This window comes from Psammomys obesus, unplaced genomic scaffold, assembly GCF_907164565.1.
Source record: "Psammomys obesus unplaced genomic scaffold, mPsaObe1.curated_primary_1811, whole genome shotgun sequence".
Taxonomy (NCBI): Eukaryota; Metazoa; Chordata; class Mammalia; order Rodentia; family Muridae; genus Psammomys; species Psammomys obesus.
The window spans coordinates 17,686,896-17,704,685 of record NW_026596039.1 but is presented as its reverse complement, the minus strand read 5'-3'; the positions used below and the strand labels follow the sequence as shown (position 1 = coordinate 17,704,685).

The following is a 17,790-nucleotide window of genomic DNA, read 5'->3' as shown; positions in this document are numbered from 1 at the left end:
AGATTATCTGGAACTTAAGTAAAAACGAAAGTTGACAGTTTTGAACATTTTTCTGAGCATTTGTTATACCTTCTATAATTTTGTCTATTAAAAGAAATCATAAAGTTTTATTCCTAAGTTAATTGCGTTCATCCTTTAAAATAGTTCTTATATCTGAGACTAAGTTAAGAAAACACAGTATTCAAATTACTTAAATAACTTACCCCTAAATAAGTGATCTGTGGCTTTGGGAAGGTTTTCTGTGACAAGGCCATGTAAACACAGGGCATGTCAGCTGCTCCACCACTGGCATTCTTTAAGACTGATCTGTCTATCCGAGGACACACACGTGGTCTCTGGAGGTCAGCCAGTTTTGTTATGTGACATGAAGTCGTTGTCCCCCTGGCTGGCCAGTTGTTGCTTACATTTCACGGCTCAGTCACCCCAGCACAGTGAGAACAGAGTGCTTAGCAGAGAGCCTTCCCTCCTGAGCTTCCCAAGTCTGCTGCTGGGGGCCAGAGAGCTGTCCCAGCCAACGAGAGGCCTTGTTCATTTGACAAAGCCGGTGAAGAGTGGTAGTTGGTGTATGACATCTATTTAAAGAGGAGTGCACATTTCTGTGTTTGAACATGAATGTCTCTTTATTCCTTTCCCTTCCCATTCACATGTGTATTACTTACCTCGAGATGAGGTTATAGATTAGGAATGAAAATTGAAACTATATAAAATAGGAACATATGTTCTGTTAATTGGGACTTTTAATACTTCAATTTAGCAAACAGTTGTTTAATACCAACTAGCTCTAGTTCCAGGTAAGGCGCTGGAAACAGCAGATTAGCCTTCAAAGACCTGGGCTTTTGAAGAGAAAGAAAGGCATCCTTTGAGTCCCTGTGATAATTGTCCTGTACTGAAAGGTTTGTGAAAGCTTCATTCTAGAGGAATCTAGGGCAAAACACTGCATTTTTTACTAATAGAAAATAGAGAGCTACTGAAGATTTTTTAAAAGAGGCATACTCTGGATTAAAAGCGTATCTTGGGAGCTGTGTGTGGGATGATTGGAGGCAGAGAGATTGGTTGAGAAACCATGCCTTCCTATCTTGTGAGAACAAGGAGTGACCTGTGGTCAAAGGGCAACTATTTAAATATGTCACTATTTAGGGCCCTGTGACTTTAATGCTATCAGATCATAAGCAAACATTTATTATGATTTGTTCTTAATGTGTCTTTACTATTTCCATCACTATAATGATGTAATTACTATCTTAGGTTTTTTCATATGCAATCATCTTTTAAACTATTTATTTTAGAGATACCTTATTTCTTGTGTATTTATACCAATCTTGTAAGTTATAAGAGAGCTGTCATAGCCAGTTTGTATCAATCATTTTTATTCCCAGTGAGTTTTAAATACCCTTGGAATTAGTCCCATTAAATTTTTCCCTTTCCTTTGAGTTTTTATCATTTGCTTTGCAGAAGGCGGTATGATAGGCCCTTCATTACCTGCCAGTCTGAAGGCACATTTAAGTGGAGAAAAATTACAGCTAGAGTGCAGAGACTGGAGAGGAAGAAAAAAGGCTTAAGTTTGGTTTAGTCAAGCATTGTCCAAAGGACCTTTTTAGCTTCTAGCATGCAAGATTTAGAATCAATCTTTTTTCCCCCTCTTTCCATTTAGAAACTGGTATGCCACAAAAATGTGGAGTATGTGATGTTCTATCTACTGCTGAAAATTGAGCTTTGGTGTCTGGATCCCAGAGACTGCAGAGGAATGTGCAGGATTAAAAGTTTAAAATAAAACAGCTAAGTTACCAAACTTTTAGGACATTGACCCAAATGATTGGAATTTGTGTCATTCCCCTCCCCTCGCCCTTTTGGAGAAAATAAAGCAAAAAAAAAAAAAAAAAAAAAAAAAGGCACTTTCAGATTTAGAAGATAGCTTGACCTACTTGCCAGGACTGTGGAATGTTCCTGGTTTCATTTAGATTGTCTAAGTTTCTGATTCTCTTGTGAAAATCCCCATAGTCCCATGAGATCCTGTACTGCTATTGAGAGGCCATGTAATTATTTTTATATCTTGCTCCCCAGGCTGTCTCTTTCCATTTGTAATAATGACCAGTTCTGTTGGTTTTCTGTCCTTCAGCAGACATTTCCTGCACATATGCTGCTTGCCTTGTATCACGCAGGATTCTGGGAGGGTGTATAAAAACACTGGAAATACTGTGATAAACAGAACTAAGAGAATGCCGAAGAAGTGGTGGTTTCCATTTTGAAGTGAAAAGTAGAATAGACGCTTCACTAGAAAAGGGTTGAGGTGGGGCAAAGACAGAATATACCTTTACTAAGACAAAAATATAGAAATAGGGGTGCTGGGATGCTAATAAAGAATGTGCATGGTTCTTGCAGAGTTCATTTCCTAGCACCCACATTGAGTGGCTCACAGCCACCTGTAACTCTTGCTCCAGGGGGGAGCTGATGTTTCTGACCTCTGAAGATACTACACATACACATAATTAAAAACAAATCTAAAATAAATGTTTGGAGAGAGACTGACTCTTAAATGTGGGCTGGAGAGAGAAAACTCAGCAGTTAGCAGCATTTGCTAACTCTCAGAGAACCTAGGTTTGGTTACCAGCAAGCACGGCACTTCACAGCCACCTGGAACTCCTGTTCTAAGGGACAGTAATGGGAGTAGTTCTTGTTGAAGAGTCACTCAGGAATAGTGGTAGATAAGAAAAAGGACCTTGACCAGCTTGTATGAGGTCTGAACTTTATTCTGAAATAGTGGTAAACTGCTCCCTCAGCCCTCTCCCAACCTGTCTGATAAGCACTAAAGAACTGTGTGTGACAGAGTGTGCCTTGCTTCCCTAATTCTCAGGTAGTTTTTAAGGGAAAGGGGGAGGACTCTGGAACATTTGATACTACTCACATTCACAATTATTGTTTTTCCTTTTTTGGAGAAATGGGTACAAAATGGTAGCCTATAAAACCTTGTCTGGGACCTGGATGAAAATTGGGTGATGTTTTCTATTTGCATCTATCTCTCTACTTACCTAGCCACTCATTTTCAGCCTGATTCTTGCTTGTTCTAGTGTATAAAATGGGACACAGTCCCTGCCATCAGTAATATAGTAGGGAATTCAGACTGTGACCTGAGAGCAGTATTAAATATATGCTTAGAGAAAAACATATACAAGACATAACTGAGATCCGAAAGGTTTAGGGGAAATGGACTTAAACACTCCCCAGAAGCAGAGTTCGAAGATAAGTTAGGAAGGGCAGGGATGTAACTTACCAGTTATAACTCAGGTATAACTCAGAACATCTTAGCATGTATGAGACCCTGGGATTGTACTAGAGTGAGGAACACTAGAGAGGGGAACCAGTAACCCAAGCTGAGAGACGTGGGAAACCTCATTAAATTGTGTGGCTCTATGTACCACATCTTATTTACCTATTCATTAGGTGATAAACATTTGTGTTGTTTCCACTCTGGGGCTGTTATGAACAATACAGTAAAAGCATGTGTTCTGGTCTCTGTGTAGACATAGGTTTCTCCACTGGATGTCGCCATAGAAGTGCATATGCAGGATCATGTGTTTTACTCTTTGGGAAACTCTCAGGCTGTTTCCAAGGTAGCTATTCTATCTTAGATTCCAACCAGCAATGTCCAGACTTCTCCACATCCTCACCAGATGCCTACGGTTTTCTATTATTACTGCTTTTATTCTTATCATAATGATCCCAGTAGATATGAAGTATTACTATTTTATTATATCATTATTTAATGAGTAATGATTTTGGACATCTTTCATGTATGTCCTGGCCATTTGTTATATTAATCTTTGGAGAAAACTCTTGCTGTTTTTAGAGAGTTCCTTATATGTCCTAGATGCAAGTTTCTTGCTAAATAATTTGAACACATGTTCCCCTACTCTGTATAGTTTTTCCCCCCTTCATCCCTCTTCTTCTTCTCTCATTTCTGATCTTTCTCCCTCCCTCCACTTCTTTCCTTTTGGTGTCTATCCAAGGTCTTGGTATGTAGCAAGCTACTCTGAGCCTCCAGAAGTACCCAGGTTTACAGGGATGTGTGACCATGCCTAGCATTTTCTTTTTCATCCTTAAAGATGCCCTTTGAAGCATCTAGGTTTTGTTTTTGTTTTTATTTTTATTTTCACTTTAGCACATTGTTTTGTTTATATGACATTTGTTCTTTCCTCCATTGAATTGTTTAGAAAACCTTTGTCAGTATCAACATTTATATAAATGTTTCTTTCTGGCCTTACAAATTGATTCCATTTATCTACTAGGTACTACACCATCTTGATTACTATAATTTTGTAATGAGCTAAGACCATTTTTGGCCATTCTTTTTCTGCTTATGTTTCCATGTGAATTTTAGGGTTCCCATATCAGTTCTGCAAAATATCCAACTGAGATTTTGATAAGCATTATATTCAATCTGTAGGTCAATTTGGGGAGTTTCCATCTTAACAATATTAAAGTCTCTGATCCATGAGCTTGAATAGACTGCATAAAATTAGTCATTTTAATAATGTGACTGATTTTTAATAACATGACTAATTTCCATTTATTCTGGTACTTTTTAATTTCTTTCAGCGATGTTTTATAGTTTTCAGCATGCAACTCTTACTTAATTAAATTTATCCCTTAATACTTTAGTCTCTGTTGCAAATAGGGTTATTTTCTTAATGTCAGTTTTAGATTAGTCATTACACTAAAATTTTATATACTGATTATTTTCCTGTATTCTCACTTAACTGGTATATTCTTTTCTTTTTTTTGTTTCTTTATGGCATGTTCTCAGATAGTTCACACTGGCCTCAAACTGACTATGTAGCTGAGGATGGCTTTAACCTCTTACTCCTCCTGCCTTCATATCTTGAGTGCTGAAATTATAAGTATACTCCCCTATATTCAGTTTTGTGACATGCTGGGAATTGAACCCAAAGCAGCTTGGATGCTAGACAACATTCTACCATCTGAGCTAGAGTTCCAAGCCCTGGCATACTACTTCTAATAGATACTCATATGGTTCCTTGAGCTCTCAAAATATAAGATTATATCATCCATACATAGAATAGTTTTACTTCTTTTCTAATCTGGATGTTTTTATTTGTTAACTATTTCCAAATTTCCAGGGCTTGTGCCCAAGCCCTAGCCAACATTAAGAAGAAAGCATCTAGTCTCTTGTCATCAAGTATGATGTTAGCTCTTAGTTTGATATAAAAGCTATTAGGCTAGGCGGTGGTGGTATATGCTTTTAATCCCAGCGCTTGGGAGGCAGAGGCAGGTGGATCTCTGTGAGTTCAAGGCCAGCCTTGTCCGCAGAGTGAGTTCCAGGACAGACAGGGCTACACAGAGAAACGTTGTCTCAAAAAACCAAGGAGTTGGAGGAGAACAAGCTATCAGGCTAAGAATGTTTCTTTCTGTCCCAAATTTGTTGAGTGTTATCATGGGAAGGCAGTAGATTTTATCAGCTGTGTTTTCTACAAATTTGAGAAGGTCGTGTGAGATTGTTCTTTCTTCTTTAGTTTGTTAGGATAATATACTGAATAATTTTCAGATTTTAAACCAACCTTGCATTCTTTGGATAAACCCATTGTGTTATGGCCTATTATTATATTTATAATTTTTAACATGTTGCTAGGCTCTGTTGTTAATGTCTTCTTTTTTTCACTTGCATTCCTAAGTAATAGTAGTCTCCAGTTTCTTGGATGTCTTTGGTTTGGTTGTCTAGGTAACACTGCTCCTACAAAATTCTAGGTAGAAAATGTTCCCTCTTCCCTTTTATTTTTTGGACAAACTTGCAAAGGATTGATAGAAATACTTCGGTTTAATTAACATTAAGCATTTGTTAGAATTCATCAGTGTTTCCATCTAGTCCTGAGTTTTGCTTCATGAGAAGTAAGTTAGTTATTTATCTAGCTAGTTAGCTATCTAGCTAGCTTGTTAGTTGTATGCTAATAAAAATCAAACCCAAGGGCTTGTGCATGCTGGGCAAGCACTGCACTAAGCCAAATCCCAGCCAAAAATTCTTTAAAATCCTTGCTCCCTTAGAGCTATATATTCTCTCCTTTATTCCCTCCCTCTTCTTCCCTCTCCCACTCCCTTTGCCCCTTCCCTCTATGCCTCCCTCATGCATTCTCACTGTATATTTTTGTTTGTGTTTAATGTAGCTCTCTTTCTTATACAAATACTGCTATGTGCTGTTAGTGGGAAGAGGAGATCCTTCAGTGGTAGTTGGTAGTTTATTTAAACTCCTATATATTCTTGATCAAAGTACTATATGTAAGAAATGGAATTAATTATAATCACAGTTTTTATTGTTTCTTGCCTTTGATATTTCTTCAAGGACATGGTTTTAGCAAAACAGCCTACCATTTTACATTTATTAGCATCTTCAGAAGCAGCTGTATCTGTGACTTTCCCCATTGAGTTTAAGGATAGTCTGTTATGGTGGGGAAGTGACGGCAGTAGAAATGAGGCAGTCAGTATCTGCAGTCCGGAAGTAGAGGGAGATGATTGCTGCTGTTCAGCTCACTTTATTTATTCAGTTCAGGATCACAGCCCAGTGTATGGTGCTGCCTACATTTGGAGTGTCTCTTCCCACCCCAATTAGCCTAATAAGGCAACTCACAGACATAGGCAAAGGTCACATATCCAAACCTATCTAGGTGATTCTAGATAGCTTCGGGTTGACAGTATTAGCCATCACACCATCCTCTTACCTGTACTCTGTATGATAATAAATAGAAACGTATATTTATTTCCCAGGATCGTTGTAATAAAGCACCATAATGGGTTGCTTAATGCAACAGAAACTAATTCTTTGACAATTATGGAGTCTAGGGACCTGAACCGAAACTCTGTCCACAAAACTATGCTTCTTCTGAGACACTGAGTAGAATCTGTTCCTGCCTCTGCCTGGCATTTAATGATAGCCATCCATCTTTGGCATTCATAGTTTACTGTCAAATCATTTCTGTCTCTGCCCTTGTCACCACGTAGTATTATCCTTATCTGTTTTCACATTGTGTTCTTCTTACTGGGATACCAGCCATATTTGATTAGAGGCTTTCCTAACCTCAACTTTATCAGATTAACAAAGACTCAATTTCCAAATGAGGACCTGTTCATAGAGAGCAGAGGTTAGGACCGCAACATAACACAATCCATAACCAAACATTATACTCTCCCTCTATCTCTTGAGTAAAGGCCTCATTTTAATAACATGATTCATTTTAGTACCTTTTATAGAAGTTTCATGATATATTTCTGTCTTCAAAAAAATAATGTCTTCTCTCCCTTATGTTGGAAACTGAAAAGTATCATTGAACCCTTAATGTGTTTTGCCCTCTAAACATAAATATTGGATACATAAATTATATGTACATATATGTAATGGCAGGTGCTATATAAAATGTAAAATTAGAATGACATTATAAGAAATAAAACAATATTTTGTCAGGCTCTGTACAGTGGTCTCATTGCTAGTTTCAATTCTGTTTTCAATAGTGCTCCCAAGTATTTTCTTGATCCACAAATGCTGTCATTTCTACTGTCACATGCAGGTGTTTCTAGTGTCTGTCCTTCCTTGGTGCTGTGGTATGGTGACTGTTAACAATAAGGAACAGGACTAAAGAATCTGGATTCCTTTTGAAAACAAAGCTTGCCACCTAAATTAGTGCCACATTCCTCTGGCAGAGAAATGCAGAGACATAATTTCTATTTGTTACTCCAATCGAGCTTTGGATTCAGATCTTCAAAACTCACACATTTGTTCCTTGGTTTCACCTTTCACTTCAGTGACAGCATTGACTGATTGCTAGACTCCCCATGCCTACTTCACTCACTTCTACTTGTTTCAATTATGAAACAAAATTTTTTATTAATTCTCTTTTCTTCTCTCTTTAAAAATAATTCAGGACAATCTAGAGCAGCCATGATACCTCCCAAGCATCCACGGCACCCCAAGGGAGCTTTGGATGATGCCATTGCCTTTGGAGAGAAGACAGACCAAGAAGTATTGAATGCTTCCCAACCCACACCACCCCCACTGCCAAAGAAAATGATACGAGCCAATACAGAGCCAATCTCCAAAGACCTTCAGAAATGCATGCAAAGTAGTCTTTGTGTTGTGGCTAATCCCACCTATGATATCGATCCCAACTGGGACGCCAGCAGTGCTGGGTCTTCTGTTAGCTATGAGCTCAAAGGACTGGACATTGAGTCTTACGAATCCTTGGAGAGACCTCTGCACAAGGAGAGACCTGCTCCTTCGGCAGCAAACAGTATCTCCAGCTTAGCCACTCTCAGTGTAAAGGACAGATTTTCCAACAGTATGGAGTCCCTCTCCAGCCGTCGTGGTCTCTCCTGTAGACAGGCTCGAAGCATCCAGAAGCCACAAAGACAAGCACTTTATCGAGGACTCGACAATCGGGAGGAAGTGGTGAGTAAGCTCCGAAGCCTTCATACAGATGCCTTGAAGAGACTGGCAGCTAAATGTGAAGACCTCTTCATGGCTGGGCAGAAAGACCAACTCCGCTTTGGAGTGGACAGCTGGTCAGACTTCAGGCTAACCAGTGACAAACCATGCTGCGAAGCTGGAGATGCAGTCTATTACACTGCCTCGTATGCAAAAGACCCGCTCAGTAACTATGCAGTCAAGGTAGGAAGATATTGAGAATCTCACCTTAATCTTCCTTTCCTTCTCTCTCTCTTTTCCCAAAATTTCTTTTGGGTTTTTTAAGACAGGGTCTCACCACATAGCTTCAGCTGGCCTTGAACTCACTATATACACCAGGCTGGCCTCAAACTCATCGAGATATGCCAGCCTTTTCCTTAGGAGTGCTAGTATGTACTACCATGCCTAGCCTTACCTTGTTACCAAAGTGGTTTGATCCTTCCTTCCCACTTTCTCTCTTCAATTTCTCCATTGTGTAGAAATGAGTGAGCTTCCTATATTAGCAGATGCTCTAATAAGCAGATTTATTATTGAAAGGAAAAATAGACACTAAGGAAATATGGGAAAACAAACATTCTGTGGAAATCCGGAAGGATTGCGTATTATTTGTTTATGACCAAACACCTGACAAGAAGCAACTTAAGAGATGGAGGGTTGGTTTTTGGCTCACAATAGAGGGGGATACAGTTCATCAGGGTGGGGAAAGCACAGCAGGTATGTGGGTTGGCTGGTCACACTGTTCTTCAGTCAGGGAGCAGAGAGGGGTGGATGCTGGTGCCCAGTTAACTTTCCCCTTATTTCAGCCTGGAGCTCCAGCCCAAAGGACCATGTTTACTCACACTCAGGGTGTGCCTTTCCTAGTCTTTTAAACCTTTCTGCCAACACCCTCATAGTCCTACCCAGAGATATGTTTCCATGTTATTTATAAATCCTTGACATTGAGAATGAACATTACTGGCACAGACTTAACTTACACTCTTAAAAGAAGTAGCCATTGAGCTTTGGCAGTTTGCAGTGGTTACTATAAAAATGAAGTCTAGAGTGCACCTTTCACTCCCTGTTCTGTCTTTATTCTCTACCAAGTAAGAGACCCTTGTTTACCCCTCCTCTGTATCTTGTATGCTTCCTGGGAGACACTTTTTTTTTTTAATAATTTATTTTTATTTCATGTGCTTTGGTGTTTTGTGTGCATGTATGTCTGTGTGAGGATGTCTGATCCCCTGGAACAGGAGTTACAGACAGTTGTGAGCTGCCATGTGGGTGCTGGGAATTGAACCCAGGTCCTCTTGAAGAGCAGGCAGTACTCTTAATCACAGAGCCATCCTGGGAGACACTTTTATAGACAAAGATAACTAATACTTAATGTTCATATCATAGTCATAAGGTCAAGTTCATTTTTTCCATTTGACACATGAGGAAGGTTTTGCTCAGTGAGGTAACTAAATTGAGGTCACAGCTAGAAGTAGAGCTAAAATTTAAGCATAGATATCAGGCCAGCAAAATGGCTCATTGAGCAAAGGCACCTGCCATTCAGGCCTGATGACTGAGTTTGATGATTTTAATCCCTAGGACCCAGAGAGTGGAAGGAGAATATGGATTCCTGGACTCTGACAAGCACACACACACAAGTGTAATGTTAAAAAAAAAAAAAAAAAAAAAAAACTCAGGTATTTCTGTGTAACCTGTGCTTTGTCTGTCATGTTGTTTATTACTTATTAAATGTATCTCAAACATTCCACTATTACTAGCCTTTGAGATACCCAGACCACTTGACATTAAGGATTCCTGTCCAGCTATACTCACTGTGACAGTCAACCACAAACCCTATGAGTGTAATAATTATGGCATAGACTAATCTCCAAAAGATTTGCCTTCTCATTCTGACTTTAACATTTAGTAGCTTTGTCAATAATAACACCTGCTTTGAGGCTATTGTTTGGCTAAGTGAGCTGCCATTGGCTTCTTCCCTACTTTAAGAGAGTTAATAATCTTTGGATCTCACAGATTTTTTTTTCCTCTTTTTTCAGATGTTTAAAATAATAAGCCATGTACTTTATGGGACTAAGGTGATGATCAAATGAAATAATACAAGTGAAAGGTTTTAAAAGCACAAAGCGGGCTGGAGAGATGGCTCAGAGGTTAAGAGCACTCGATGTTCTTCCAATAGGTCCTGAGTTCAATTCCCAGCAACCACATGGTGGCTCATAACCATCTATAGTGAGATATGGTGTGCAGGCAGAATGTTGTATAAATAATAAATAAATCTTTAAAAAAAAAAAAACCTAATAAAAATAAATTAAAAAAAAAAAAAAGCACAAAGCTCAACATAATGTTCTCCATTCCCATCGCCTCCTTTTACTGATTCTATTCACTGGTTCAAAACCAATTAACATATCTAAATGACTTTTACATGATAATTTAGCTTAGAAAGACCAGATGGTGTCTTAGTAAGTTAATGGGTAAGGTAAACAATTGGCCCTACCTGCCTATCAAGACATATATGTTTGGACCATCTCTTCAGCTGGCTGCTCTCTGCAGTTTCAACACCTCCACCTCTGACTGCCTTGACCCTCTGCTGCAGTCTACACTTTTAAAATTAAACCAAGGGACAAACTGCAGAGAGGAGATATGGACTCAAGTTACTATCTTACTATTGAGTATAAGAAAGCATTTTGAGATTCTGTGTAGCTCTCAAGAGCTGTTATATCAATTGGGGTTATAGTACCTTATCTATCTTGGGTCTTTATTGCTACAAGATCACCAATGCAGAATGAGTACCTATTTCAGAAAGGAGCATAAAATTCTGTTCTTTCAAAACAATTGAGAAGTGGGGCTTGACTAACTTTATGTATTATTGCCACGTAATCTTGTCTCTTTCCTAAATCAATGGTGTAGTATTGATTTCTTTGCTTGTAATAATACAAAAGCAATCTCAAAAGAACAGGTGGCAAGTGATTATATACTGGGAGTTGTTGGCAGGTTTGGGAAAGGGTGTTTTACACTAAATGCTGAAAATAAATGTCTTTTTGAAGACTTTCTGGGCATTTCCAGAAGTACCTAATTGATTATACAACCTTAAAAGAATAAATTCTAAGAACTCTGAGACCCCTGTGTTTGCAGAGATGAGCAAAAGAAACCAATGGTTGGGACAAACAACTCTTTTTACTGTTTGTCTTCTTAAAATATTCCTTCCCGTATTAGTGGAATTTAAAGTAGTCTAATAGGACTTGTCTTTTAAAATATTACAAAAGGAAGTCAACTTAAAAGATAAAGGGTCATACCTACATATTCACTGCAGTGATAAACTACTAAAATATTTACTTTGTGTCAGCCTTTCCAGGCTGCCGTAACAGAATATCATATATTAGGTGGCTTAAATAATAGAATTTGTGCGTGTGTGTGTGTGTGTGTGTGTGTGTGTGTGTGTGTGTTGCTAAGAATTGTTGCTGGATCTTGCATGTACTGGGCAAGCACCCGACTACCAAGCTAAATCCCTAGCCCAACAGTAGAAATTGATTTTCTCAGGTTTCCAGCTGAAAAGTCCAAAGTCAGAGTTCTAACCAGGTTATTTTCTGATAAGGGCTGTTTTCTCTGAGCCCTCACACTGTGATGAGAGTCACTAAGAGAGAACAAATGCTCCAATATTTTTTCTTTAAAGGACACTGGTCCTATTGTATCCAGGTCCCAACCATATGACTTATTTAAGTATCTCTTTCTTTGTAGGCTGTATCTTCAAATATACCCTCATTGTACTGTAGAGCTTCAGCATGTAAATTGGAAGGAGACACAGTTTAGTCCATAGGATTCCATCCTCCTTCCATCACTCTCAAATTCATGTCTTTATCAGAGGCAAATACATTCCCATCCACCATAAAAGTCTTATTCCTAAGGATCAACTCTAAAGTCCTTATTTAAAGTCTCATCTGCATAGTACCTAAGTGAGATAAGGATGAGACTTAAGGTGTGATTCATCTTAATGCAACATTGCTATTTGTGATCCTGGTAAAGCCAGACAACTTATTTGCTTTCCAGATAGAGTTGTGCACAGGCATAGGATAGATAATCTATCCTGAAATGTGAGAAATCAGAAGAAAGAGAGATGGCTACCAAAAATCCAAATCTACCAAGTCTCAAATGCCCTTAACTCATATGACTCAAAAAGGCACTCTTTTGTTTGATACTCTGTCATTCATAAAACTGCAAAAAAAAAGGCTCTCCCACCCTGAGATATTATTTATTGTCCATATCTAGAAAAATAGGCTCATCATTTGACACCTAGAAGGAAACAGCCCTTCCCACTGGACCCTTAGTAAAAGAACAGCATTGTTTTTTTTTTTTTAAGTTTTTTTTTTCTAATGTATATGTCCTATGTGCATGTCCCACATGAGTGTGTGAGCATTCCATGTGTGTGACTGCAGAAGCCAGAAAGCACTGGATTCCCTGGAACTGCTGAGTTACAGATGGTTGTAAGTTGTCCTGTGTGAGAGCTGAGAACTAAAGCCAGGTCTTTAAGAACAGTAAGTGTTCTTAACCTCTGAGCCACCTCTCCAGCAATAGTCTTAACCTCTTTGTCTCCTCCATGGCTTTCTTCCTTTTCTTTAAAGAATAGTGCACATCGGCAGCCAAAGAATTCTATGGGCCAGGTCTGTAGAATTCAAGGTATCTGGTATTCTTTTCATGCCATTCTACTTTCTGCATCCCCTTTGGACAAAAACTGTACCCAAACTGGCAGTCTCTGCTAGTATAACCTTGTCCCTGTTCCTGACTTCTGCTGAGACCTCTTTATCAAATGGCTGTTTAGCCCATGCCCTTACTGTCCTGTTAAAAAAAAAAAAAGAAAGAAAGAAAAAGAAAAGAAAAGAAAGAAAATCAAGCTTCCATGCCTGGTGTAGTGGTACACATCTGTCATCCTAGCACTTAGGTGGCAGAGGCAGGAAAATCAGTTCAAACCATCCTCAGCTCAGCTACATAGAGTCTGAGGCCAGGCTAGGCTACGTGAGCCTACAAAACAAAAGGTTGGGGTTGGAGAGATGGCCCAGTGGTTAAGAGTACTGGCTGCTCTTCTGGAGGTACTGAATTTAATTCCCAGCACCCACATGGTGGCTCACAATTTGATGCCCTTTTCTGGTCTGCAGGAATACATGCAGATAAAGCACCTGTAGTCATAAAACAATATATCTTAAAAAAAAAAAAAAAAAGCTGTGCAGTAATGACACACATTTTTAATCCCAGTATTCAGCAGGCAGGCAGATCTCTGGGAGTTTGAGGCCAGCCTGGTCTAGAGAGCAAGTAAGTTCCAGGACAGCCAGAGCTGTTACACAGAGGAACTCTGTCTCAAAAAAAAAAAAAAAAAAAGTAAAGCAAAAACAAAACAAAAGATTAAACATTCATGGCTTTTACAATATGAATAGACCAAATAGTCCACATCTTCTGTCCCCTTTTTTATTGTCCCCTAAACAGTCAAGAGAAACCAAGGTTTTTCTTCAATGTCTAACTTGAATATCTCAACTAAAAATCCAACTTTATCTCACATACATTGTTTCCTCAACAAACCACTGAATAGTCCAGTGCAACAAAACGCAGTGAAATCCAATTCTCTACCACTTAATGACATGAGTCAACTTCCTATTAGTTTCTAGAAATGTGTTCTTCATTTCTATCAGATACTTCACTATCATCTCCTTTAACATCTATATTTGTTGTAGTTGTCAGTTCATACTTATCCAGGCATTTTCTAACATGCATCTCTAAATGCTTTCCACATCTACCTAGTTCTAAAGGTACTTCTAGAACATTCTTAACTATTATTGAAATGGCACCCCCATAGTCTTAGTTTATGTAAGCTGATAGAAAAATTGTCATATGGCCTCTGAAAGACTACTGATCAAGATATCGAATCAGAGGCTGAGACTCATAGCCAAACTTTGGGCAGAGTGCAGGAAATTTTAGGAAAGAAGGGGGAGATAGAAAGACCTGAAGGGGACAGGAGCTCCAAAAGGAGACCAACAGAGTCATAAAAACTGAGCCCCAGGGGACCCTGAAGAGATACTCCAACCAAGGACAATGCATGGAGGGAACCTAAAACCTCGGCTCAGATGTAGCCTATAGACTTAGTAGTCCCCAAGTGGGTTCCTAGTAAGGGGATCAGGGACTTTCTCTGACATGAACTCAGTGGCAGGTTCACTGATCACCGCCCTCTGAGGGGTGCAGCCTTGCCAGGTCACAGAGGAAGACAGTGCAGCCAGTCCTGATGAGATCTGATAGGCTAGGGTCAAATAGAAGGGGAGGAAGACCTCCCCTATCAGTGGACTAGGGGAGGGGCATAGGGGGAAAAGGGTGGGATTGGGAGGAGATGAGGGAGGGGGCCACAGCTGGGATACAAATTGAATAAATTGTAATAAGTGATAATTTTAAAAAAAGAAAAACCATCATAGATGTCATAGCTTAACAGAAATTCATTTTCTCCCAAGTCTGGAGTCTGGAAAGCCCAAGGTTAGGGTTGTGGCTAACTTGGTTCCTGGTGAAAGCTTTCACAGGCTTGAGAGAGCCACCTTTTCAGAGCCTCCAGATATCTCTTTACTACAAGGATATTAATGACATCGTATCAGGCTCCTATTCATAACTTTTAACCTTAATTACCTCCTTATTGCCCTTATCTCTGGATGCAACTGTCTCTGGGAGACAGTTCAATCCATAGCAGGTGTTGGTCTTTGTTGTAAAATGAATGGTTTTAACTTGGGACTTTTACTGAATATGCAGGTTTTCCTATCTCATTTATTCTAATTTTTCTTCATCGTGAATAGCTTTATTTGTATTGATCTTAAACTAAAAGGCATTGTAATACAGAATAAAGAGCTTTGGAGTCATCTGAGCCCACGTTCTGAAATTTATCTCTATTATTAAACAGGTCAAGGAACTTCTTTTAGTTTTTATACCAGCAGAAACTGGCTGCCATACGTACCTCGTAAAATTGTTATAATGCACGTGGCTATGTAGTGAAACTGCTTTCATAAACTATATACAATGAGATAATGTAGTGTTGTTAGCAATACTGGGAAAGGAGTCCACATTCTATAGGCTACTCATTAGTAGTCTTTAATATTAGGCATGAGCCTAAGCATATTTAGATAGGTTCTGTAGTTTGATGTTTTCTTTCTCATTACTTCAAAGATGTAAGCATCTTTTTTTTTCCCTTAAGATTGTAAGAGAATGCTACGGAGTGTAGCAACCTCAAGAATTTCAGTGATGCTAAAATTAGAAACAAATTAAGCTCCTAATATTAAGAAAACAGTTTCATAAATTAAGGCACATTATCCTAATTAAATGTTTATTACCATTAAAATTGATGACTACAAAGACTATGTAAGATGGAAAATGTTTATTGTGTCATAAAATACCAAATAGTATGACCATACTTCTGTTTAAAATTACCTATAGAATAGTAATATAGTTAAATCGTATATGAAAGTGATGGTCATTCTAGGTGATTTTGGTTTTGTTAAAAGATTATATCGTGATATAGTCAGTGACAGGGGGCAGACCAGAGCATTTGAGGCTGTAGATCATCACAGTTTCCTAAAGGCACAGGTACCCTTGGGTATCCTTGGTGACTTGTCTCTGTAGTCCTGTCCTCTAACATAAATTATAAATAGCTTGCGCTTCATGTTCCTCGGCTTTTGCACGTGCTGGTTCTTCTGTCTGTACTGCCCTTCTCCTGGCAGACAGTATGACTCAATGAAGAATTTCAGCCTTCTGATCTACAAATGACCTATTCTATAACCTGAGGGATCCTCACTAACTGGACCATTTCCTTACCTGCAGAATCAGAATTGCTGGCAATGAGCTCCGGGAAACTGTATTTGTAGCAGCACCCCGACAGTGGTTTCCATATAGAACTTTTGAGGCCTTTTGACACAGTGGTTAAGAATTAGGCTTTAAAGCCAGAAGAAATAGGTTTAATTTATGGTTTAGTTGCATACTAGCTATGTTGCTTTGGCCTTGAACATGCCTTTTCTAAGTCTAGTCTCTCTTGGTAAAGTAGAAAACTTAGTTTATTCCTAAATCTTATATTAATTGCTTTCCTTGTCACTATAACGAAGTCTTTAACAAGAAGCACCCTAAGCTTAAGGGGAGGATTTACTTTGACTAACTGTCTGGGACTTCAGTCTGTCATGGAAGGAAGACATGGCTGGAGCAGCTTGTGGCTGTGGTGGTAGAAATATGATATTACTTGCTCATATCTCATTAAACCAGCAAACTGAAAGAGATTAGGACTAAACACAAGGCTGGGCTATAATCCTCAAGGCCCATCCCCTAGTGACCCACTTCCTCCAGTGAGGCCCACCTGCTACAAGTTCTGCAGCTTCCCAATTAGTACCATTGTGCCAGTACAGAGTGCTGAATCTCCCTGTGTTCATCTCCTTAGCTGTGAGAGCTGCTCTCTTCCTAGCCTCCTGACCTGTCCTTACACAGGTCTAACCCTTTTCAGCCAGTGACCAATAACCCATGTTATGCTGTCATGAAATTTACAGTCAAATTGGTTTCATTGCTTTTGAATTCATTCTCACTCAAATTTTTGGGACATGGGCAGAATGTAACCAGATTGTTTGCCAGCATGTGACATAACGGCGTCATATCTAGTTCTCAGTAGAACCTTTGCTTCCGTCTGAAACTTAATGAGCCTAGCCACATTTCTGTTGACATTCTGGTCTCCTGAACGCCCCACCAGACTGATCCACCAAGCTCTATGTTAGCCTCACCCACTGACCTCTGCTTATAGAATCCTGGCTTTCTCTAGCCTGCAGCTCTAAACTTGCACAGTCCTCCCAGACCTGTTCCAAAGAACTAAGAGGTATCTGGTCAGGTTCCTCACAGAAGAATCTTTAAGGGAAAGGGGATTATTTTGACTCATAGTTTGAGAACATGCCAGCCCATAGTGACAGAAAAACACAGTAGTAGGAGTGGCTGCAGCAGTGGTAGCCGGAGAGTCAGGCTGCCTGCTCCTATCTTGTTATATTAGCAAACAGAGAGCAAGGAGGGACAGAAGCAAGGCTGGGCTATAAATGCTCAGTATCCTCCTCATACTGACCCACTTCCCCCACTGAAGCCCCACAGGCTAAATATTCTACAGCTTTCCAAACAGCTCCAATAGGTAGAGACTCCATGTTCAAATACATGAGCCCATGGGAGTATGTCACAGTCAGACCATAATAAAGCCATTGTAAGAGTAGTAGTCCCAGCACTTGAGAAGCTGACACAGGAAGATCTTGGATTTCAGGCCAGGCTAGATTATACTACTAGATTCTTTCTTAAAAAAGAAACCAAAAGAA

General features: G+C 39.3%; 1 protein-coding gene across 2 annotated transcripts in view; it reads left to right on the top strand.

Moving 5' to 3' along the window:
* The window catches only part of Peak1 (pseudopodium enriched atypical kinase 1), a 214,401-nt gene that overhangs the window by 183,386 nt on the left and 13,225 nt on the right, over positions 1–17,790 (top strand). The window contains exon 6 of one of the 2 annotated variants that reach the window (XM_055621942.1): positions 7,923–8,446. In XM_055621942.1, the coding sequence (XP_055477917.1) occupies positions 7,923–8,446 (524 nt within the window). Of the gene's footprint in view, positions 1–7,922; positions 8,666–17,790 lie in introns of both variants that reach the window. The other variant, XM_055621941.1, reaches the window with a different exon arrangement.